Source organism: Dryobates pubescens, chromosome 20 (genome assembly GCF_014839835.1).
Source record: "Dryobates pubescens isolate bDryPub1 chromosome 20, bDryPub1.pri, whole genome shotgun sequence".
NCBI classification, from domain to species: domain Eukaryota; kingdom Metazoa; phylum Chordata; class Aves; order Piciformes; family Picidae; genus Dryobates; species Dryobates pubescens.
The window spans coordinates 282,098-304,975 of record NC_071631.1 but is presented as its reverse complement, the minus strand read 5'-3'; the positions used below and the strand labels follow the sequence as shown (position 1 = coordinate 304,975).

The following is a 22,878-nucleotide window of genomic DNA, read 5'->3' as shown; positions in this document are numbered from 1 at the left end:
CCCCTCACCCTTTCTTTTCTTTTTGCTTCTGCGTTTTTTGTTTCCTCGCTTGTTCTTTTTTTAACCAAATTCCCTTTTGCCTTCGCGCGGCCGCCGGGGCTCCGGGCTGCGAGCAGTGGGCGCTGGGGCGCTGGGCGGAGGGGGCGCTGGGGGTAAGGGGCGCTGGGGGGAGGGGGCGCTGGGGGGAGGGGGCTCACCCAACGAGGGCATCCGGAGAAGTCGCTGTCTCTCGGCTCTGCCCGTGTGGCGCAGGGGAGCGCAGGCCTCCGGGCCCGTGACGTAGAGTCCCGTTCCACGGCGTTGGAGAGCAAGCTGGGCCCCGAGTCTGCAGCCTGCATATTCCTACTGCTTCTCTGAGCCTCCGGGCGGTTACAGAGGAGATAAACCATGCAGGACACAGTTGGCCACTCGGCGTGGCGCCGGGCATGCGGGCAGGGTGGAGAGGGACGGGAGGAGCTCCCGGGCCGTCCCCTGCAGCACCTCCTCCAACGCAGTTCTTTGTTGGCAGGTCCGGGCGTGCGGAGCTGGCGGCGCAGTGCCCAGGCGGAAGGTAATGCTCTGGCGATGCGATGCTGGTTGTGCGTAGCTCTGTGTTCAGATAGTTTGAGTAAGCTTGAGCTGTGTCTAAGTGCTTTATGGAAATGATTGGATCGGCTTAAAGTGCTGGAATCGCAGCGCGGGGCTTTATTGGCCTTGCTGAACAGTGAAAGCTTCGCTGGCTTCCAAGTTGATGATTTTGGGATGGATGGGGGCAAGGGAGCCCGTTCCTGAATCCTACAGGCGGGGGAAAGTCTTGTGTGAAAGATGATTTAATGAGCCTGAGACCAGTGAGATGTGGGAATCGGGGGAAGAGGAGAAGCTGGACAATGACAAAGGCACTGGCTTAGACTCTTGCAGTCGCCTACATTCCTTCGTAGTCGGTCCCAGAGCAGTTTTTTGTCTCGAGAAAGCAAAGCTGGATGGTGAGCACTGGGACAATACTGAGGGGAAGCACGTGGGGGGGGGCACAGGTCAGGCACTGCGAGCTTGCGGCTTCCCATGGCTCCCAAGTTTCTGTGCTGCTTGCTGAGTAGAAAGATTTACAGACTCTTCAAACCTGCTTTTCATTCTGTTGTAGATGGAGACCGGTCATGAGATGCTAACAACATAGTCCTCCTGTCTAGCAGGGTGAGTATGGAGTGCAGCAGCCCCAGCAGTAGTGGGTGGGGATAGCTGAGGTTCAATGCTTGCAGTCAGGGATCGGAAGGGGCTGGAAGCAGAGGAAGATTCAGCATTTGCCCCTGCTGGGTGCTGGGGATTGCCTGCTAAATGGCCTCTGCCTGCAAACAAGGGCCGGGAGTGGAGGCTTGTGCATGCTGCTGAGGGCTGTGTGCTGGAGCCTGCCAGGGCTGTGGTGGAATTGCAATGCAGATCCCTGACAGGCACCACAGTGCCTGGCAGTGCTCTGGGTGGCCTGGCCCACCAGGAAGGAGCCACCCCCGGGGTGCTCCCAACAAGTACAAGAAGAGGCCATGTGCTCTGTGTGGACATCATCTGGGCCTTGCCAGCAGCCCCCATCCGTGGGGCCTCCCTTGATGCCAGCTGCTGGAGAAGATGGGACTTGAGCCCTGTGTTGGGAGTGTGCTGTGGGGAACTGCTCCCCGAGGGGAGGCTCGGGCTGTGGGTGAGCAGCAATGTTTGCCTCCATGTTACTTGAATAAAGGTCTTGCAGTTCTGGGTGGAGCTGAATAAACTGCACTGTTTTAAGTCCTTGTGTGGAGTGATTGCTCAGCCCTTCAGTCTGCTGGAAGTGTCCTTCGGTGTCAGCTGGGATTTGCCTGCTGGGGAGAGGTGCAGGCAGCCCCCTGCAAGGGGTGGGTTGGGAGCTGGGGATACCTCCAGTTTTGGGTCACCCCCAACCTTTACACCAGGCTAAACCCAGGAGGGTTTTCAGGCTGCTGCAGGGTGTGTGTGGGGTCAAGGCTGCTCTTCGCTCCTCACATCGAGGGGTGTTTGCGAGGGTTAAGGAGCAAAGTAGCTGCTGAGCTGCCTGTGGCCACCCTCTAGTAGCTGTCTGAGTGTCCTGCCCCGTGTCAGGCAGTAGCTGTGAAGAGAACTGATGGGGAAGGGCTCAGCCCCTTGGGTGAGGATAGGGCTCCCGGTGGATACTGGGATTGGTAGTAAAATGGTTTGGTCCCCACATCAAGATCTGAAGTGGGCTTTGCCCTCTGTGATGGAGAAGGCAGAGTTGTCTCCAGCAAAAGGTGAGGATGGAGAGGGGGATGAGCTCTGGCTGTCCTCAATCAGCCATTGGGGCAGCACCAAACTGCCAGCACCACATCTTCATGGCTCTGAAAACCCTCCAGGGATGGGGGATCCACCATTGCCCTGGGCAGCCTGCATGAGGCTTGGACAACCGTTTGGGGGAAGCAATAATTCCCATGTCCATCAACTTCCTCTTTCCATCAAGCAGCTCCAAAACGCTGTCGTGGGGCATCTGGCCTGTGGTCCTGGCTGCCAAGCGTGGGAGCGTGCACCAGTGTCGTGTCAGTGCTGCTTCGTTAGCGTCATCCAATTGGGCATCATCGTGCCCTGCCCACCCTGCCTCTCCTGCCCTCTCCTGCCCTCTCCTGCTCGCCCTGCCCACGCCGCGGGGCCTGCCCTGCCCGCCCTGCAGTGTCAGGCCGCCGGCCGGCAGGGGGCGCCGTACGCGCTGCGCCGCGCATGCGCGCTGAGCTGTGGCGGTAGCGGCCGGCGGCGGAGCGCTGGTGGAGCGCGGCGTGGGCCGGGGTCGGCGGTAAGGAGGGGAACGGGGGTGCGGGGTGGCAGAGGATGGGGATCGCCGAGCGCTGAGCTGCCTTCAGAGCGTCTGCCACGGCCTGGCACGGCGAGCGGCAGCCGACGGGAGGAGAGGCCGAGCCGGGCCGCGGGCCTGCGCGGCTCCACGTGGGGCGGCGCGGGGGATTCAAACGGCGGGAAAGGGCTGCGGGGATCCGCCGGGGTGGAGAGATCGGGGCACCGACAACTCGTCCCGGGACAATGAGCCTGACACACGGGAGTCCTGCGGCCGGGACACGGAACGGCTTGGTCCGGGGCGGTGAGACCGGGACACGCGTGTCCTGGGGCCGAGTATCCCAGCTGGGGCTGTGAGCCCGCGACGTGGGGGTCCTAGGGCTGGGACACGCTCGGCTCGTTCCGGAGATCTGCGCCGGGACAAGGGAGTCTACTGGCCGAGACACGGCTCGGTCCGGAGCCGTGAGGCTGGGGCACGGCGTTCCCGGGGCTGGGACGCGGGGAGGGGCGGTCACGGAGTGCTCTATCCTCAGGACCCTGATCCCGCATGGGGTGCGGAACGTGGGCCTCAGCCTTGGGGAGGGCAGGGAAGGGTCGCAGTCCTGGTTTGCCTTGTCTGGCGTCATCCCCTGGACTGCCAGGACTCGAAGGGGGCTGGGGTTCACGCCGTGAGAACGGCGCCGCCGTGCCCGCCTGACGGCGTGCGTTTGTTGTTTGCGCCCAGGGCACCATGCCAAGGAAGCGTGCAGTGAAGAGCCCGGCGCCGGAGGAAGATCCTCTAGGGACTAAGAAGATTAAAGGTGAGTTCTCCCTGCCGGCTCCCGGGGAGCAGCGCTGCGGCAGGGCTGTCCCCAGCACGGCACAGAGGTTCCTCTCCTTTGTGTCCCCAGTCTGCCACCCCTCGCACCGCACGCAGCCCGGGCTGGTGCTGACGCTGGGGCAGGGCGATGTCGGCCAGCTGGGCCTGGGCGAGGACGTGATGGAGAGGAAGAAGCCAGCCCTGGTGTCGCTGCCGGAGCCGACGGTGCAGGCGGAGGCTGGGGGGATGCACACCGTGTGCCTGAGCCAGAGCGGCAAGGTGAGGGCAGGGCAGGGGCAGGGCAGGGCAGGGGAGGCCGAGTCAGGATCCTGCTCTGGCCTCGCGTGTGGCTGACTCCAGCTCCGGGGTCTCCATGCCATGGGCTGCAGAATTTTGGGGGGTCAAAGGGATAATTCAGCCTGGAGGGTGTCTGTCCCTTGGCTCCACACTCGGCATGGTGGCTCCCTGGGTCCCATCCTGGGAGCTCCCTCGCAGTGCTGGGTTCAGCTCTCAAGTCCTCAGCGCAGGACCTGCTGGAGTGAGGCCACAGGCACGAAGGGAGGGCTGGGAGCCTTCTTTGTCTTTTCTTGAGGTCTTCCTTCAGCTTGGGTCCCAGTGGGGCTGCTGGTGGGGGTCTCTCTCAGCAGCTCTTTGCAGGCAGCTCCTGAGAAGGGCTCTCTGCAGGTCTACACTTTTGGCTGCAATGATGAAGGTGCCCTGGGCCGAGACACCTCTGCAGAAGGGTCAGAGATGCGCCCGGGGCTGGTGGAGCTGCAGGAGAAGGTGGTGCAGGTGTCGGCAGGGGACAGCCACACGGCAGCGCTGACCGAGGACGGCAGAGTCTTTGTCTGGGGCTCCTTCAGGGTATGGCGGCTACCGGGGCACTGCCAGCTCTGCTGCTGCTGGGCACTGCTGCCAGTCAGTGTCTGTCTGTCTGTCCCTGCAGGACAACAATGGAGTCATTGGGCTGCTGGAGCCCATGCAGACCAGCTCCGTGCCTGTGCCGCTGCAGCTCCCGGTGCCGGTCGTTAAGGTTGCCTCAGGTGAGCCAGGTCCTGGCACTGCGCTGGCACAGCCCAGGGCAGGCCCAGGTCCAGAAGGTCCAGGCTGTGCCTGCTCTTTTCTGGCTGCTGAGGGCAGGCCTTGTGTCTGCCCTGGCCCCAGCCATGCTGGTAGTGTTTCACCAGTCACATCCAGGGCCCCACAAGGGTGCCCTGTGAGACACTGGAACAGGTTGCTGAGGGAAGTGTTCAAGGCCAGGCTGGATGAGGCCCTGAGCAGCCTGGGCTGGTGGAGGTGTGCCTGCCCATGGCAGGGGCTGGGACTGGATGGTCTTTAAGGTCCCTTCCAAGCCAAAGCACTCTCTGATCTCAGCTTTTGGGTGCTGCTGGGTTCCTGCGTCACTGCTCTGCTCTCCTCCCAGGCAATGATCACTTGGTGATGCTGACGGTGGACGGTGACCTCTTCACGTGCGGCTGCGGCGAGCAGGGCCAGCTGGGCAGGGTGCCAGAGGTGTTTGCCAACCGAGGGGGAAGGAAAGGGCTGCGTGAGTCCCAGTGGTGCTCGGGGCCTGGCCTTCAGCCCCAGCTCTGCCCTGAGCAGAGGGGCACAGCCGCCCTGCGCAGGGCTGGCGGCGAACTGGCTGCTGGGCTGGGTGGAGGTGGGAAGGAGCGGGTGGCACCCCCGGGTGCCGGTGTGCCCCTGCAGCGGCAGCCTGGCACCGACACCGCTGTGTGCCCGCAGAGCGCCTGCTGCAGCCGCAGCAAGTGCCGGTGCGGGGCAGGGGCGGCCGGGGCCGGATGCGCTTCCAGGATGCCTTCTGCGGAGCCTACTTCACCTTCGCCATCTCGCGCCAGGGGCAGGTCTATGGCTTCGGCCTCTCCAACTACCACCAGCTGGGTGAGCTCCACAGCCCTGTGCTGCTGCCTGCTCTGCACGGGGCCCCCGACCCCCCTGGCCTTCGGGGGGTGTTGCTGGGCCCCCCACCCCCTGAAGAGCACCCACCAGACACCCAGCTGGGGCTGGAGGCTGGGGTGGGGGTCACCCTGCAGAGCTCTGGTCCCAGCCTCTGCCACTGCTGGGTTTGAGTGGAAATTTGATTTGGGGGCTCGGGGGGGCTGGGTTAGTCAGCTCGGGAGAGCCCCGGGGCAGGCGGCTCGGTGCCAGCGCCTGGCATGGGCTGTCCGTGCCCACAGACCTGATTTGTGTCCCACCCTGCAGGCACCCAGGGCACCGAGCCCTGCTTCTCCCCACAGAACCTGACCTGCTTCAAGAACTCCACCAAGTCCTGGGTGGCCTTCTCTGGTGGGCAGCACCACACAGTCTGTGTTGACTCTGAGGGTGAGCACTGATGGGCAGGGGGCTGGGGGCACACACAGCCTGTCCCAGCTGGGGAGGTGCTGGGGGGAGGGCAAGGTGCTGGAGCCCACCAAGTGCTGGGGTTCAAGGCAACCAGGGCAGCCTGAATCTGTAGGAGGGCAAGGGAGGGTGGCAGGAGCCTGGGGGCACAGGTGCCTGGTGCCCTCTGCTCCGTGCCGGCACCCACCCACCCCCAGGGTCCTTGTCCCACCCCTCACCTGGGATCTGGGGGGGTGGGAGCAGTGCTTAGGCGGGAGGGAGAGGGTCTGGAGGTGACCCACCGTGGGCTTCCCCCAGCCTGGGGTCACCTGTGTCGTGCTGCAGGCAGGGCCTACAGCCTGGGCAGGGCTGAGTACGGGCGGCTGGGGCTGGGCGCGGGGGCGCAGGAGCGCAGCAGCCCCACGGCCATCGCGGAGCTGCCCAGCGTTGCCTCCGTGGCCTGCGGCGCGTCGGTTGGCTACGCCGTCAGCACCGATGGTGAGTGCTGGGGGGGCTCCCCGGGGCTGGGGACCACCCCATCAACCTCCCACTTCCCCCCCCCATCAACCCCTCCCCTGCCATCAGCCTGGGTGGGTGAGAGGCAATGGCCTCAGGTTGCCCCAGGGGAGGTTCCGGTTGGCCTCGAGGAACAATTTCTGCCCCCTGAGGTTTGTCCAGGCCTGGCCCAGGCTGCCCAGGGCAGTGCTGGAGTCTCCATCCCTGGGGTGGTGTCCAAGCCCTGGAGCTGTGGTGCTGAGGGCCATGGGGTGGTGGTGCCCTGGCAGTGATGGGGTAAGGGTTGGACTGGATGACCTTAGAGGTCTCTTCCAACCTACAGGACTCTCATTCCCTGACCTGGCTCTTTGAGTTGCCCAGCACTGCTCCTATCCCCTGCCTGTGTCTGGCACCCATCTCCCCCTGCCCAGGTGTGACATCTCCTTGGGTTTGGCTTTGGGTCCCTTTCCCACCCCATTGCCCAGCCAGTTTGAACTCAAAACCTGAATCACCTCTGCTGCAGGACGAGCCTTTGCCTGGGGCATGGGCACCAACTACCAGCTGGGCACAGGGGAGGAGGAGGACGTCTGGAGCCCAGTGGAGATGACAGGGAAGCAGCTGGAGAACCGCTGGGTGCTGGCAGTGTCGAGCGGCGGGCAGCACACGGTGCTGTTGGTCAGGGACAGGCAGCAGAGCTAATGGAGCAGCCCAGCCCCACGGGGCGGCAGGACCTGTGCCCACCCCCGTCCTCCACCCGCACCAGGACGCCGCTGCCCAGCTCTGCTCTGCCACCAGCAGTGGCAGGATGGGCAGGAGGCTCCTGGAGCTGGGCCTGGCAGTGTCTGTGGCTGGAGCAGGGCTCCTCAGGGATGTCCTCCCTGTGTCCATCTTCCCACGGTGCTCTGTTGGCTGCCCCAGGTTGGCACAACCCTAAACTGATCTCCGTGCTGGGGCTGGAAGGGTTTTCCCTCTCTTCGTGGTTGGTTTTAATCCTTCATGGCTGGGCAAAGCAGGGCAGCTTTGGTCTTTGCTGTGCAAAAGGGTTTGGGCCGAGAGCTTTCCCATGTCCCCCAGTCCCCATCCCTGGGTGCTCCTCCATCCCCCACACCTAAATATCCTTTTCGCTCTCCGTCTTGGCTGTGCCTGCTGCCTGGGACATCTCTGCAGCAAGGCCCCTCCTGGGGAGCTCTCCTCACACTCAAGAGTGTGTGGCTGCAGCGGGGAGGTGCTGCCAGGAGCCTGCAGGGGGGCACATAACCTGGGCACTGCCCTGCAGCTGCTGGAAGAGAGCCTTCTGTCCCACACCCCCTACCCCTTTGAGACAAATCCCCCAAGCAGCCAGGCCAGGAGCAGGCTCCCCAGCACCCTGCTGCCTGCAGCAGCCCTTCCAGAGCTGTTTTTTGCAGTCCCAGCCCCTTCCCCTCTTTCCTTTCAGCTTCAGAGCCCCAACAAAAGCCACCCTGGGCCAGGGGAGGGCTTGGCTGGTTTCTTTGGTTTGTCTTCTCTGAAGAAGGAGCTTCAGGTGCTGGTGGGGCCTTGTTGAGAGGACATCCATCACCCAGTTCTGCATCAGACCCCTCTGAACAGCAGAGCTCCCTCCCGGTTGTCTCCAGGCTTGGGCACCTGGGCTTGCTCCCTGCTCCCAGCCTGCCCCCTCTTCGCTTGCCAGGGGCCTGGGCTGAGCAGAGGGGCTTTGAAGGGTGACTTTTGTGTTAACTTATAGCAATAGGGGGAAGGAGGGGAGGGTGGGACTTGGCCAATGGCTCAGAATAGGTAGAATTTTATAAAAGAAAATGTAAAGTATTTTGCTGGAATGAAGGCTGAGAGGAAGAGAACCTGTGAGCTTTTAACCTTTGGAATAAAGCCAGTTTTGATACAGCCTGGGGCTGTCCCTTGGTTTGCACTGGGGGCAGCCCCTTCCTCCCTGCTCTGGGATCACCCCGAGGATAGTAGGACCAAGAAGGGCTGCTCATGTCCCCTTCTGCCACCTCTTCATCAGCTCTGGCCCCAGGCTACCACTGAAGCTGTGCTGCCAGCTGAGCTTTGATATCTGCACCGAGGTGGCCCTGAGGAGGGCAGCCCAGGGCTGAGCAGAAGCTCGGCATCCTTCAGGGAGATTGAGGTGGTCCTCCTGCCACCCCTGAGCAGGGGGGCTGCTGTGGCCACCACAGCGTGAGGCCAGCCCTTTGCGGCCATGGTACCTGGGGACGGGGTGCGGTGGGTGCCTGCTCGGTAGGGGCGTGAGGCCACCCCTGGGCGCTGCTTTGATGCCAGCCCCCATGCCAGATGCAGTTGCGGGACATGGCCACGCGGTGGCAGCAGGAGGCGCGGGGGGCTGCTGGACGCCTGGACTGGCGCAAGTGGGACAGGTCCCGATGGGACCCCGGCGTCCCTGTGAGACCCCTGTTCCTGTGAGACCCCCGCCCGCACGTGCTCCTGCCATGCTTAGGCCTCCAGGTAGAGCTGAGGCCGCTGGCACGGCTGGAAGGGGCCTGGACAGGTCCTGCCATGCGCTGGGCACCCCCGGCCGGGTGAGAGCAGGAGCGCGGCGGCTCCCGGCCGGGGTGCGCCGGTTGCCAGCCACCCGCCCCTGGGGCTGCTCCCGGGAACGGGAGCGGATCCCCCTGGCAGGAGGGGGCAGGCTGATACCGTCAGGAAAGAGGAAAGGAAAAAGGGCTGGGGAGAACAACAGCGGAGCTGGGAATGCTCGGGGCTGATGAATCAGCCCCGGGAGCTGCGGTGACATCGGGACGGGAGCCGGGGGAGGCTGAGCCCCCGCGCTGGGGCCGGGGGTGGGCAAGGGCAAAGAGCTTTGATTGAGACGGGAAACGACTCATCAAGGAGAGCCTGCTCCGTGCAGGGAGGCAGCGAGGGCTTGGCAGTGAGGAGGAGCAATCTGGGTCCCGTGGTGGCTTTGCGGGGGGGACCCTTGGCTGTGCCAGGGGAAGATTTTCCTCCAGCAGCACAACCAGAGCCTCTCCCATTGCTGGGGGGATGGAGGGGTGTCCCCAGCTCCCAGTCTCCATCGGTTGCTATTTAAAGTGCCTAAAATGGTTTTAATTCCCAGACAAAAGATGGCAATGTGGGATCTGGGGCTTCGAGCATCTGTGGAGGATGAGCTCTGGTGGTGCCAGGCTCTTTGTGCCCCCCAAATCAAAGCATTTTGTGGGGCTTTTGCTAGGGAATTTGTTCCCCTTGCTCTTTACCATCTTTGACATTTGAAGGTGGTTTCAGTGGCTGTGGTCAAAGGTTGGACTCCAGGGCCTTGGGGGTCTCTTCCAGTCAAAGCAATGCTCTTATTCTCTGTTTCTTTATTTGGACACCAAACTCCAGCTGTGCAGGCTCTGCCAGGAGGGAATTGCATCTTCAGAGGGTTTGGGGGATGCTGAGCTGATTTCTTGTCCTTCTTTTCCTGCCTCAAAGAGGAAATGAGCTTTAATTATCGTGGAGCTGGCTGCTGCCAGGGCCGGGTGGTTTTCCCTGGACTAATTGAAGAGACCGCTGTGGACTGTGGGGTCCCACAGGTCCTTGATGAAGGTCTGGTCCTTGGGCGGCGTCACCTCCCTAAGCCCTTTTGTTCAGGCTGGAGATCTGAGCAGTACCTCCCAGCATGACCATGGGGATGTCCTGGAAGGCTGGATGAGGCCTTGAGCAGCCTGAGCTGGTGGGAGGTGTCCCTGCCCATGGCAGGGGCTTGGAACTGGATGGTCTTCAAGGTCCCTTCCAACCCAACCCCTTCTATGACTCTGTGAATCTATGAAAGTTTGGACCAGATGGTCCTTGAGGACCCTCCCAAGATAGCATTCAATGATTTTCAGTGCCCAAGAGTCAAAGGAGAGCTGGGAGCTGCTTGATGTCTGCTTTTATTTCATTTATTGTAGTAGAATGCAAGGATCCTCTACAGCAGCACCAGCAGAGCCCCAAGGCCCAGGGCTGCAGCTGGGGGTGGTGGCTGAAGCCCTTTCTGAGGTCCTGCCTGCTGCTGTGGCCCCAGCAGGCTCAGCAGGAGCCTGAGCTCCATCACACAGCAAGCAGCTAGGGCTGCTGTAGAGAGGGGTGGGATGGGGGTGAGCTGCTCACTGGGGTTCCACACAGCTACAGAGCTGCACACAGAGCTATCTACAGAAGCACAAAGGTGGCCTCCACCTGTCCCAGCTGCACCATGGATCCTCATGGGCAGCTCCCAGTGGTGTGTCCCTGGAGCAGGCTACCCATGGAGGTTGTGGAGTCTCCTCTGGAGACTTTCAAGCCCCACCTGGATGTGTTCTTCTGTGTCCTGCCCTGGGTGTCCCTGCTCTGGCAGGGGGGTGGCACTGAGTGATCTCCAGAGGTCTCTTCCAACCCCTACCAGTCTCTGACTCTCTGGGCCAAGATTTGACCCCTGGGACTCCCAACCCAAACAAGGGACTGGTGGAGATGGTTTTGGGTGGGAAGAAGCTGGATCCCCATCCCACACCAGATGCTCCACAGCCAGCCAGGCCTGTGAGGGCAGGTGAGGAGATCAAGTGTGGCTCTGCTGGTGGCCCAGGACTCTCTCCACGCCTGCAAGGGGCTCCTCGGGATCCTCGGACAGGAGCTGTGGATATGCAAGCCTGAGCAGGTGGCTTTTGCTCGTGGTGGGAGTGGACAGGGAGCAGGCAGAGGAGGAGCATCGCTGGCTGCTGCAGCAGTGACTGAGTGGAGACCAGGCTGGGGCCTCTCGCCCCCTTTGCTTCCTCTGGCAGAGAAATGCTGCAGCTGCCTCCGGGGCTCAGCCCTCCTGATGGGGAGGCAGCAACTTCCACAGGCTTTAGAGAAGGCTGAAGCTGGGGAGGAGAAGTAATGGCCCTGATTAGGCTAAATTGATGCAACTGGAAAACCAGAGACAGTCCAGACTGCAGCCAGACTGCAGCCAGCCCCCGCGCCCTGAGCCCCAGGTGAATCCAGCAGCTGCCTGCTTCCTCCAGCTGCAGCAATTTGTCCACTAAATGCTGTTGCTGCTCCTTCTCCCTCCTCCTTCTCCTTCTCCCTCCTCCTTCTCCTTCTCCCTCCTCCTTCTCCTTCTCCCTCCTCCTTCTCCTTCCTCCTTCTCCCTCCTCCTTCTCCTTCTCCCTCCTCCTTCTCCTTCTCCCTCCTCCTTCTCCTTCTCCTTCTCCCTCCTCCTTCTCCTTCTCCTTCTCCCTCCTCCTTCTCGTTCTCCCTCCTCCTTCTCCTTCTCCCTCCTCCTTCATCCTCCAGCTGTTGGACCTCCTGACTGCAGTTCTGGTGGAAGGAAGGTAAGAGGAAGGAAAAGTCACAGCTCCTGGATGCTGCTCACAGCCAGCACGGAGTGGGGGGTGGGATTCAGGGAGTGGGAGGCCAGGGGAAAGGCATCGCTCATGGCTGGGGAGGAGCAGCTGAGGGGGCTGGGGGTGTTCAGCTGGAGAAGAGGAGGCTGAGGGAGACTTCGTTGCTCTCTGCAGCTCCCTGAAAGGCTGGAGCCAGGTGGGGGGTGGTCTCTTCTCCTTAGGAACAAGTGACAGAGGAAATGGCCTCAAGTTGCCCCAGGGCAGGTTTAGGTTGGACATCAGAAGAAACTTCTTCCCTGCCAGGGTTCTCAGAGCCTGGCCCAGGCTGCCCAGGGAGCTGGCTGGATGCCCATCCCTGCAGAGCTGTGGTGCTGAGGGCCATGGTTAGCCCCAGCCTGGGCAGTTAGGGAGTGTTTGGACTCCATGATCTTGAAGGTCTTTTCTCACCAGGACTGTTCCATGATTCCTTGTCAGCAGCATTTGATGTGGTGCAGAGGTCCCTGGGTGGCTCCTGCAGGATGGCCTTCAGCCTCAGCTCCCTCTCCAGAGGGTGCTGGCTCCATCCCCACGGGGGGCACGAGAGCTGCTCTGCCACAGGCTGTGTCCCTCCTCAGCACCTGCATTCCCTGTCTGGGGAATGGTGGTGGTGGTTTTACCATCTTCTACTAACAAACAGACGCCAAAGCCTTGGTGTCCTTCTTGGCTTTGCTGCGGGCAGGGTGCTGCTCATCCCTCACCCACCGGCCCCAGGGCAGAGCCCAGTCCATGTCAATTGCTTCAGCAGGTGCTCAGGTCCCCACTAATTGCTCCCTTAATGAGCTCCTCAGGCTTAATGACTTCAGGGGCAGAGGCCTAGGCTTTGCCGGTGGCCCTTGCTGGGTGCATGGGGCTGCCAGCTGTGCCCAGCCTTGTGGGGGCAGCAGCAGAGCAGCTCTGCCCAGGCTGCTTCTTGTCTTGGTCCTCTCCCCACAAAGCTTGGTGGGTCCTGGTTCCCCTGTCCCTGCTTCTCCAGGGAGCAGAGTTGGGGCAGTCCCTTGCTGCCAGGCCGACGTGAGCCCGGCGGTGCCACGGGCAGAGCCAGGCCAGGGCACTGCTAGAGCTCCGTGCTGGTGACCTGGGTCACTTCTGAGCGCAGGTCGTCCCCCGCCCGGCGCCGGCAGCCCTGCTGGAGGCTGCCCACCTCTAGTCATGCAGGCTGGCAGCGGGGCCGGGCCGGGGCGCCGGCGGTGCCGCGGGCGGTGCCAGGCTGGCCGGGGGTGGCTCTGCCGCGGGCGCCCCAGGGGACGCAGACCTCCCGGAAGCATCTCTTGAAGTTCTCGTCCAGGAAGGCGTAGAGCACGGGGTTGAGGCTGCTGTTGGTGTAGCCCAGCGCGATGCAGAGGTGCAGGCCGGCCAGCACGTAGGGGTTCCTCTTGTCGATGTCCACCAGCGTCCAGACGATGACGAAGATGTGGATGGGAGCCCAGCAGACGATGAAGGCTGCCACCACCACCAGCACCATGCGCGTGATGCGCCGCAGGCTGCGGTCCTTCTCCCTGGAGCCCGAGAGCAGGCGCACGCTGCGCAGCCGCAGGATCATCAGCCCGTAGCAGATGGTGATCACCAGGATGGGCACCAGGAAGGCGAAGATGAAGACGCAGATCTTGGTGACAGTGTCCCAGTAGAGGGCAGGGTCAGGGAACTGCAGCGTGCACAGCACCACCCCATCTGCAGGAGAGGGCACAGAGGGAGCTGCTGGGTGCCTGCTCTGGGTGCCTGCTCTGGGTGCCTGCTCTGGGTGCCAGCCAGCTCTGCTTGGCCAGGCCTGGGCACCTCCATGCTTGCTGAAAGCTCAAGGAGACAGGTGCCCACCTGCCAGCTCTTGGCAGATTCCCCAGCAGCTTGGTGCTACCAACCCTCAGCCCGCAGGGTGCCGAGGGGACGTTGTGGGTCCAGCACCCCAGGGGCTCATTCCCCACAGAGCCTCCCAAGCCACCCCCATGCTGTGTCCTCCCAGGCCCCACGGTGGGCATGTCCCCATGCCACCTTCCACTGAAACCTGTCCTCTTCCTCAGGATGCCCAGGGCATTCTTAGCAGGGGCTGCAAATCTCTGTGTGGGCCAGCTGGGCACTTTGCTGTGGCACTGGGGGTGTTTTCAGGCACCTGATTTACACCCCAGGAGCTGGGCAGAGGCACTGCTTGGACTGGCGATGGGGAAGGGGGGTGACAGTTTGTGGGACAAAGACTCTTCCATGCCAGGGCAGGTTCATGGCCCCACAGAGGGCTGCCCATCGCCAAGCTCCGACCCACCACAGGACCAGGAGGCTTGGGTTTGCCAGGGGTGGGCAGATGGGACAGGAGGGGACCCTCGCCTAGAAGCCACTTGCCTTTTGCCTTGGTGACTGCCATGACCATGATGGGCACCCCGATGAGGGAGGAGAGCAGCCAGATGCAGACGTTGACGACCTTGGCCTTGGCCGGGGTGCGGAAGTCCAGGGCCCGGACGGGGTGGCAGACGGCGATGTAGCGATCGACGCTCATCATGGTGAGGGTGAGGATGCTGCTGAACATGTTGTAGTAGTCAATGGACAGCACCACCTTGCAGAGCAGCTCCCCGAAGGGCCACGTCTCCATCAGGTACTTGGCGCTCTGGAAGGGCAGCGTGCTGGTGGCCAGGGCGTCTGCCAGGGCCAGGTTGAAGATGTAGATGTTGGTGGCTGTCTTCATCTTGGTGTACCTGGGGGTGGCAGTGGAGGAGGCCGTGGCAGGTGGTCAGGGCTGGCTTACCACGGAAGACTTTGAGTCATGGAGTGGTTGGGGATGGAAGGGACCTTTGAAGGTCATCCAGTCCAACCCCTGTGCCCCAGGAGGGGTCTACACGCTCAGCATGGTGAGGAGGGGGCACAACTTCATAGGCTCATGGGGCAGGAGGTGGAGAAGGTTTTGTCTGGGTGTGTGCTGAGCACAGGGTACTGAGCTGGGACCTGCAGACCACAGATGGACCCTGCCCTGGTCCCTCAGCTGCCCAGGCAGGGCACCCCTGCTCCCATGCCTTGGAGTAAAGACTCAAAGGACATCTGAAGACCGCTCTAGAGAAGTCATTTCTCCAGCTCAGTCGATTTCCTCCAGTGCCCTGAAGCAGCTGCACCAGGTCCTTCCCCTCCCCAGGTCTCCATTATCTGATTTTCCACCCAGTAAATCCTGATTATCCAACCTGCCTCCCGACTCTCCCTGCAGAACTGGGATCGATTACCCCCGGAAAGAGGCCATCTGGAAGCAGCCCAATTAGCCAGGCTGGAGCTCCAGAGCCTTTGAGGAACCCTGCTCCAGGCGAGGTTGTGTGGGGCTCCGGCTGGGGACGTCGCTGCTGCCTGAGGGGTGCACCAGGTGACCCTCAGAGATCCTTTCCCACCCAAACCATTCCCTGATTCCATTCTCCCTGGGGAAAGCAGCAGCTCAGCCCAGCCCCAGCCGCGGTCCTGTTTTGCTCATCTTGGCTGCAGGCAGCAGCCCCTGGCTCAGGGTGGGAACATTGGAGAGGTTTTATAGGAAATAAGACATTTAAAACCCCAACAAACCAAACCCCTTTCCTTGGGGAGCCCTTTCCAGCTCTCCTCAGTGTCACCTCCCAGGCTCCTCTGCAAATGCAGCTCTTGGAGCTGCTTCATTGCAGGTTAGACCAAAAGCTGAGAATTCCTCCTGTTGTCAGCTTGTGCCTCACCCAGGGCAGAAAATTGTCCTTTTGGGTAAATTCAGACTTCTCTGCGCTCAGCTTTTCCAGTGCAGTGCAACAAAATCAGGCACTGATGCTGTGCTCTGCCAGATGTGTCCAGCTGCGCTGGGCGAGGGCGTCTCCAGCCCCCTGCTGGATGTGCTGGGGCCAGGGAGGAGGCAAAGCCAGGATGGGGATGGTTGGAATGATGAGGATGGCTGGGATGGTGAAGATGATGCTGGGATGGTTGGTGTGAGGGGGGTGACAAATTAGCCCCCAGAGCTGGGGGTTTAGGGCAGGATTCAACCCCCTCCAGGATCAGGATGAGGGTCAAACCCTCTGCACAGGGCAGGGGAGCTCATCTTGGTGACTTCCTGAGCTACAACCAGCACAGCTGCTCCAGGAAAGAGCCTGGAAGGAGCTGCAGGGCAGGTCCTGGCCTGCAAGCTGGCAGCCTGTGCTGTGGAGCTCCCTGGGCTGACAGAGTCTCACAGTTAAGGCACTGCCTTGACTGGAACCTCCCCACCTGAAGGAGCCAGTGTGGCAGGAGCCAGTCCGGAAGGAGCTGGGGCAGAGACAAGGCTGGAGGAGATGGAGCAAGCATGGGGCAGCTCCGTGTTCCAGCAGCCCTGGACCCCCAAGCAGGGACCCCTCAGCTCCCCAGGACACTCAGAAGATAAAGAGGTGAAGGAACCCCGGTGCCAGCCTCCTGGAGCTGCTCAGAGCCACCCAGTCAAAGAGCCTGGCTGAGCAAATCCTGTGCCCAGCACAGTGATGCCCATGCTGGAGCTGGCAGGGGGTTGATGGGCTCTGCAGGGGCCTGGGCACACACAGGCCTGAGCTTGCAGCTGCAAATTGCTTTTTGGGAGGGGTAAAAAGCTGCCAGTGACGCAGTGGCAATGGCAGAGCTGTCACTGGCTGCTGCTGGAGGGTGCTGGGGAGGCTGAGCTCCCTCCGGGCACAGCGCTGGGTTTGGCTGCTCGGGGCAAGGACTGCTTTGGGGTTTGGCTGTGCTTGGCTCTCTGGGGTGCTGGGTGCCCATTTGGGGGAGCTCAGATGGGGGCTGTGCAGCAGGGTCCTGCATGCCCCTGCTCCCTGGCACTCATGGGCTCTGGTGTGGGGCTCTGCTGCCTGGTGCTGCCTGGTGCAGTATTTTCTACCCTTTCATGATTCTGTGATGCTCAGCTCCAGGCCCCCAAGCCCCATAGGATGCACTGCTCAGACACCATGCCCAGGTCCCAAGGGTGGCAGGAGGTGACACAGGGAGGTGTCCCCAGGGCCACAGTGTCGAGCATCTCCCCAGCAGCAAGGTCTCAGCCTGGAGCTGATCCCATCCTGGCTCTCTCCGGTGGAACTCTCCTGGTGCTGGCCTCAGCCCTGCTGGTGTGGAGCAGCTCTGCTCCCAAACCTCCTGTGGAGCTCCAGGCAGGCTCAGGGCTGGGCTCTGTGCTCCCAGCCTGGAGGGGAGCATCAAGCAATGGGTTGGGCTACACGGGGCTGGGACCTGTGGGTGGCATGGAGTCAGGCCAAGGGATGGGTGAGGTTGGTTAAGCAGTGAGGAGCTGCTGGCACAGTGTTGCTGCCTCTCCGAAATGCCTTCCCTTTTGTGGCCAAGCAGCAGCAGCTGGGGGGGGTCTGATAACCCTCATCCTGAGCCTGGCATCCTCCCTGGCCTCTGGCTCTGCAGCCAGCACCTTCAGCTGCTTTTGCAGTCTGGGTGGGAAGTTTTCAAAGCTGCTTCAAGGCAATGAAAAATCCCATTCCAGAGTGGGCAGGGCCAAGGAGTGGCACCCCAAGCCCAGCATCTGCCTGCCCATCCTCCTGGGGGGTAAAAACACACAGCACAGCTAACCAAAACTGCAAGGTGCCAGGCACGAGGGTGCCAGGCAGCCCTGTTGACTCCTGGGCACGTTTCAGGCCGGGTTCCTTTCCCCCTCAGTGAGTCACTGCCTTTATTTCACACACAAGCAGTGCCAGGCTGTGCCAGCCTCACACCATGGTGCTGGGTGGTGTGGAATGGAAATGGTTAAAAAAGGGGCAATTTGGGGCTTTGCCTAAATCCAGCCACAAGCTCTGGTTTGGCCCCTGGGTTTTGGCTTCAGCTGGGGTGACAGCAGCCCCTGGGGTGAGGGCAGTTTGGGCTAGCCCCATGGATCTGGGGCTCCCCCAGGTCAAGCCCTGCCCAGCATGCCACGGGGTGGTGGGAACCTGGGCATGCAGTGAGGCCTCTGCTCCCTCCAGCCAGGCTGCAGGGCTGAAGTCCCTGCACTGTGACCACCAGCACAGCTCCTGCCTCTGCACAGCTCCTGCCTCTGCTGCCAGGGGGCTGGGGGACTGCCAGCCCCTGTTGCCACTGGTGGTCCTGTGGTCTGCCGGTCTTGGCCTTACTGTCCCCTGTTAACTGCAGCCTTGGCCAAGGTGCCACCCCCCCTTCCCCAGCTGGGATCAGCTATTATCACAGGGGCTGGCATAGGCAGGGAATTTGCACCCCAGGGCTGGGTACAGCAGTGCCTCACCATGCCAGGTCTGCTGACAAAGGGGACACTGGGGTCCTGCTGCTTGTCCTGGGGTGCAGAGACCCTGCAGACCCCCTCCCTGCCCAGCAAAACCACAGTGGAGATGCTTCCAGCAGCTAAGGTCCTACCCTGGCAGCTGCTTTGCCACCACCACGCTGGGCAGAGCCAAAGCAGGGCTCAGGGGCTCCAGGACACGAGTGGGTGGCTGTGCTCACGGCGGGGCAGGGGCCAGCTGGGCTGTGGAGCGAGCTGGGGCTGGGCAGTGCAGGCTCCTGCTCTTTGTTAGAGAAAAGCAGGAGCCAGGTGGCTGTGGGAGCCCAGGGCAGGGCTGGGGGTGGGCAAACCGCAGCCTCTGCAGCCCAGCTCCCACGGATGGGGTGGGAAGGTACCAGTGGGCTCCCCCCAGCCCCTCTGCTCCGGCTGTGGAGTGGGTGCATGGGGCACAGCTCTTTGTGGTGCCATTTGGGTGGCAGCAATACACCCTCCAGCCTCTCCAAGCACAGCGTGCCTACTCCTGTGCCTTCACACAGGGCTCAGGCTGTGCCCCCCCAGCTCCCCCCCACCTCAGCTCCCCCCCGTGCTCCATGCTCCCACATCTTGGCCTTTTCCTCTCATGCAGCACCTGGAGACATCCCCCACGCACATGTGTGCTGCTCACCCACCCCGGGGCTACCTGCTCACAGCTGCTGCTGCTCGCACCCGGAGCACACTCGGCCCTGCTGCACACTGGGTCCTGGTCACAAGTGCTGGCACATGGTCACTCCTGTGGCCATGTCACACGCGGCTCACACTTGGTCCTGGGTCACTTTCCCTCCTTCCCCCTCACCTCTCCCTCACCTCATGCTCACCATCTCCAGCTGCCATCTCTCACTCGACACACCCACCCACGGTGCACCCTCACCCGCCAGCTCTCGTCCCTCCCCCCCAGCCCTCCCCATGCCCCTCTCACACCTTCCCCACGACCCAGGCCGGTGTGCGTGGGGACACCCTGTCCTCACCTGACGATGCCGTACATGACCAGGACGTTGCCCAGCAGCCCCACCACGCACACCACGGAGTAGAGCGCGGTGATGACGACGGCGATGAGGATGGACGTGGCGTTCTTGGCCCGTTCTGACCCTGTCTCGTTGCCCCCATGGCCGGGCAGGGGGGGCCAGGCGGTGCCATTGTCCCAAGTGGTCGCAGCAGCCGTGACCAGCTCCGTGGGCAGCCCCGTGAGCAGCTCCGTGGACAGCTCCATGGCCCGTGGCCGCCCGTGGCCCTGCCGGGAGCATCCGAGCCCCGCGGTTCGAGTCCCGCTGCCGGTCGCCGCCGCCGCCGCCTCCCGGAGCCGCGCCGCCACCGGAGCCGCTTTATAAACCCGACGGGTCCCCGGAGCCACGTGGGGCTGGGGGCGGCCCCCCTCGCCGCCTGCCTCCACCTCTGCCAGCCTCCCACCGCCCTCCAACACCGAGCTGTCTTCCCCTGTCTGCTCCCCGCGCTCCCTGCGGGCTGTCCCCCACCCTGTTCATTGGCTGTGCCCCCCGCACGCCGGTCCCCTGCCCGCTCCGCTCCCTCCTCGGCTCGTTTCCGCCTCTCAGCCCTCCCCACCCCTCCCCGGCAGGTCCTTTTCTCCCTCCCTGGTCTCCGTTTCCCCGTCTCTGTGTGCCCCCCAGCTCCTGCGTGTCCCTATCCCTGCTTGTGTCCCTCCCATCCCTGCCTGTCCCCACCGCTGCCTGTCCCCACCGCTGCCTGTCGCCTTCCCCTGGAGCCATCGAGAGATGTGGGGCCAGCCCCGAGCACCCCGGGAGGAGCCAGCTTCAGGGGGGCTGCGATGGCTGCTTTAGTTTTCCTTTGTCTGGAAGGAGCAGGGGGACACAAACAGCTCCTTTGTCCCCAAAGCAAAGCCACCACCTGCTGTCCACTACCACCCTGTGCTGCTTCTCCCCCTCCTTATCTCCCCTCCCCATCTCCCCTCCCCATACACTGTGGGGTGGGGGGCTTGGAGGGACTGGGGGGAATGCTGAGGTGGTTTTGGGGAGGGGTGTTCCAGGGGGACACAGGAGGGATGGGGGGGAGGCTGGGGAGATTCTGGGAGAATTAGGAGGGCTGCTGGGGGAGTTAGAGGGAGCAGTGGGGAGCTAGGAGGGATTCTGAGGGGTCAGGAGGGATGCTGCAGGGTGGGGCTGCAAACAGTGCTGCCCATCAGCACCACCTGCTCGGCAGAGCTGGGCTTGTGGGTTGCTGAAGGTCATCCTCACCCTCCTTGGGGCAGCCCCCCCCCCTTTGCAGGCCTCCCCCTCTTCAGGGTCTACAAAGCAGCTTTATTTTTGCTGGATTCCCAGTGGGTGTGGGGGCTGCAGGGACCCATTTTGGGGGTGTCCATCATTGCTTTACTTTGGGGATGGATTCCCTCACTGCCCTGTGCCCCAGGACCAGTGGGGTGGTTTTCTGCAGTTCGGGGTGGGACAGAGCGGGAGTCTGAGGACCTGGAGGACAGCCCCAAAGCTGTTTTGGCCCTGCAGAGGAGGGTTTTAACCTGCACAGCGCTGCCAGCATCCAGGCCCTGCAGTGTGGAAGCATCCAGATACCTCATCAAGAGCTGAGCAGGGAGTTAGCAGCTCCTCATCCATCCTCTGCCTCTGGTGAAAACAGCTCCCGGGCCATTGACCAAGGACATGTGGTAGGTCTCTGCTGTCATGCAAGGAGGGCTTCAGCAACTCTGGCAGTGCCCCAGAGGGCTGGTGGGATGTATGTGGGCAGAAACTGGGAGCACAGGGATGGCTTTAGTGGGCTGTAGCTGCCTTGGGTCCTGCACTTTGGTCACCAAGCCATGCACCAGCCTGCTGCCCACAGGCTCTTCCTAGTGCTGTGATGGTTTTGCAAAGAGGCACCAAAAGCCAGGGCAAAGCAGAAGGCTCTGTCCCAGCCAGTCCCATACCTGCTTGTCCTCAGGGACAGGAGGCTTAAACACCTCCCTTGGGTGACAGGAGCCTGCCGGGGCAAGGGCCTGGGGCCGTGTTGTGCAGGGCTCTGACGCAGCCCTGCTGCCGTTGGCTCCCGGCGGGAGGGAAACCTCTCGTCAGGGAATGCAAAGCAGCTCCCAGCGTGGCTGAGGAGCTCTTCAGAAGAGGGCTCGTCCCTTCCCGGGGCTCTCAGCACAGCCAGAGCCCCCACACCAGCCCTTTTCCAGGGGGTTATGTGCCAAGGGCTCACCGTGCTGGCAGGTTCCTGCCACCGCTCAGCCCCGCTCGCCGCTGGCTTCAGCTGGGATGTTAAAAATAAACCCAGCGGAAGCACAAAGCAAATGGAAAACCTTTAAAGGGCTTCACTGCTCATCTGCCTGCCCTGGCTGCTGCTCTGCTGATGAGCTGGGCCAGGGCCACCCATGTAGGTCCCAAAATGGGGAAACTGAGGCAGGGAGGTGGCATCAGAGGCATCGCCTCGTTGCTGTGCATGAAGCCTGAGGAGCAGGGTAGGGATGTGGTGGACCCTGCAAGTCCTGACCCCCACTGCTGGTGCTGGTCAATTCCCAGACACAGAAAGGGTGCCCAGGCAGCTGGGATGGCCCTGCCCCCTAGCTGTGCTTGCTGCCATAATCCTGTTGGAGAGAGCCTTGCACCAGGGCTCCAGCAATGTCATGGTCGCTGCTGCTGTGCTGCTGCTCATGGGGCTGAGGTGTGAGCCAGGGAGACAGAGGGGAGCTGTAACCATACAAATAGAGATCCTGGAATGCTTTGGGTGGGAAAGGACCTTCAAAGCCCATCCAAACCAGCCCCCTGCACTCAGCAGGGACATCCCCAACCAGAGCAGGTCTCTCAGAGCCCCACACAAGCTGGCCTGGAATGGTTCAGGGATGGGGCAGCTCCCACCTCTCTGGGCAGCCTGAGAGATGTCCAGGTGGGTGCTGCAGCACCCCAAAAGCTGCCTGCAAAAGGAGCAGGGTGGTGTCTGCACCCCAATTGGAGCCCAGCTTGTGGTGAGCCACCCTTGGGGGATGCTGCTTTGTTCAGAGGTCTAACTTGGTCCATGTCCAGGGTCACACCTTGGGGGAGTGCAGCAGGAAATGTCACCCTCTTTGTTCTGCAGGTCTGAGAGGTTTGGGGGGCTTGCAGGACAGGGAGTGCATGGATCAGATGCTCCATGAGCATCAGCCCAACCACACCAGTACCCACGGAGCTGCGGGTCCAAGCTGCTCCCCCTCAATTCCCTGGAGCTCATCACTTCCCCTGCCTGCGCTGACAGCTCCAGATAAATTGGCCTTGAAGAGGAAAATAGGCTGATTTGTGTGTTTTGTTTTCCCACGTCAACAGAGCTGAGTGTTTTCATACCTTGCGGGGCAGCTGCTGGGAAAGAACAAAGCCCATCGTCAGGGGAGTTAAAATTAGATGAGATTCTTCCCTGCCTCGCCATTCTGCCTGGCTGGGTGGGCAGGGGGGAGGCTTCTTGCAGCGTTCTTTCCTTGGCATTGTGTGCAGGGAGCCTGTCTCCTAGGGCAGGGCATTTGCATAGCCGGACGTGCTGCTGTCAGATGGCCGCGCTTGGAGCTGCGGCAGGAGGTGGGACGGAAATCGCAGCTCGGAGCCTTGCAGGCATCAAATCCGTTCCTGAAGACCAATGCTGTCTCAAGGGGTGATGCTACTGGTGTCCCCCAAGGTGGTCTCAGGACACAAAGGAGATTGTTTCCTCTCTGGGGTGGTGCCGGTGCCAGCCTGTCCTGAGCCCCCTGCTCCCACCCAGGGCTGGGTGCACTGAGGCTTCTCACACACAGGATGGGTTCCTGTTTCGTCCTGAGCCCTTAACAAATGTCTCCAAACTGAAGGTTTTATCTGAGGGGGTCACGAAACCCTTCTCCTTCAGTCGGGATCATGCCTGGCCCTGTAGCAGGGTCAAGGACAGAGCTCAAGGGTGCTGCCAGCCTGCTCGAGTCCTGCTGGCAGAGAAGACCTTGCGCTGTAGCACATCCTCGGAGGACTTAGTCCCCACAGGAATCTTTTTTGCCCTGATGTTGATTTCGGTCT

General features: G+C 62.1%; 2 protein-coding genes and 1 non-coding gene across 5 annotated transcripts; 2 read left to right on the top strand and 1 right to left on the bottom strand.

Annotated features, from left to right (window-relative positions):
* The first annotated feature begins 197 nt into the window (after positions 1–197).
* LOC128898265 (small nucleolar RNA SNORA73 family) lies at positions 198–402 on the top strand. The gene has a single exon (XR_008462786.1). It is a non-coding gene; the product is annotated as a small nucleolar RNA SNORA73 family (small nucleolar RNA).
* A 2,307-nt stretch (positions 403–2,709) lies between these two features.
* RCC1 (regulator of chromosome condensation 1) lies at positions 2,710–7,459 on the top strand. 3 transcript variants are annotated; one of them, XM_054170848.1, is made up of 10 exons: positions 2,710–2,776; positions 3,497–3,572; positions 3,663–3,850; positions 4,256–4,435; positions 4,518–4,614; positions 4,995–5,117; positions 5,315–5,470; positions 5,792–5,911; positions 6,254–6,406; positions 6,927–7,459. In XM_054170848.1, exons 2-10 carry the CDS (start codon positions 3,503–3,505, stop codon positions 7,100–7,102), a joined length of 1,263 nt encoding a protein of 420 aa, XP_054026823.1. In that variant the 5' UTR covers positions 2,710–2,776; positions 3,497–3,502; the 3' UTR covers positions 7,103–7,459. The 3 variants fall into 3 exon arrangements, with proteins under 3 accessions (XP_054026823.1, XP_054026824.1, XP_054026826.1); XM_054170849.1 differs by lacking the exon at positions 2,710–2,776 and adding an exon at positions 2,798–3,076; XM_054170851.1 differs by lacking the exon at positions 2,710–2,776 and adding an exon at positions 3,102–3,239.
* A 4,886-nt stretch (positions 7,460–12,345) lies between these two features.
* On the bottom strand, positions 12,346–19,118 carry OPRD1 (opioid receptor delta 1). The gene is made up of 3 exons (XM_009904942.2): positions 18,877–19,118; positions 14,038–14,387; positions 12,346–13,377 (listed from the first exon to the last, which is right to left on the bottom strand). Exons 1-3 carry the CDS (start codon positions 19,116–19,118, stop codon positions 12,857–12,859), a joined length of 1,113 nt encoding a protein of 370 aa, XP_009903244.2. The 3' UTR covers positions 12,346–12,856.
* Positions 19,119–22,878: the final 3,760 nt, after the last annotated feature.

Bases quoted from the DNA above. Each gene is read 5' to 3' on its own strand.
- RCC1 (XM_054170848.1), top strand. From the start codon at position 3,503: ATGCCAAGGAAGCGTGCAGTGAAGAGCCCGGCGCCGGAGGAAGATCCT. The intron at 3,851-4,255 runs GTGAGGGCAGGG...GGCTCTCTGCAG, and splicing joins GCCTGAGCCAGAGCGGCAAG to GTCTACACTTTTGGCTGCAA. The intron at 4,615-4,994 runs GTGAGCCAGGTC...CTCTCCTCCCAG, and splicing joins GGTCGTTAAGGTTGCCTCAG to GCAATGATCACTTGGTGATG.
- OPRD1 (XM_009904942.2), bottom strand. From the start codon at position 19,118: ATGGAGCTGTCCACGGAGCTGCTCACGGGGCTGCCCACGGAGCTGGTC. The intron at 14,388-18,876 runs GTGAGGACAGGG...TGCCACCCCCAG, and splicing joins GTCATGTACGGCATCGTCAG to GTACACCAAGATGAAGACAG. The intron at 13,378-14,037 runs GCAAGTGGCTTC...CCTCTCCTGCAG, and splicing joins GGCAGTCACCAAGGCAAAAG to ATGGGGTGGTGCTGTGCACG.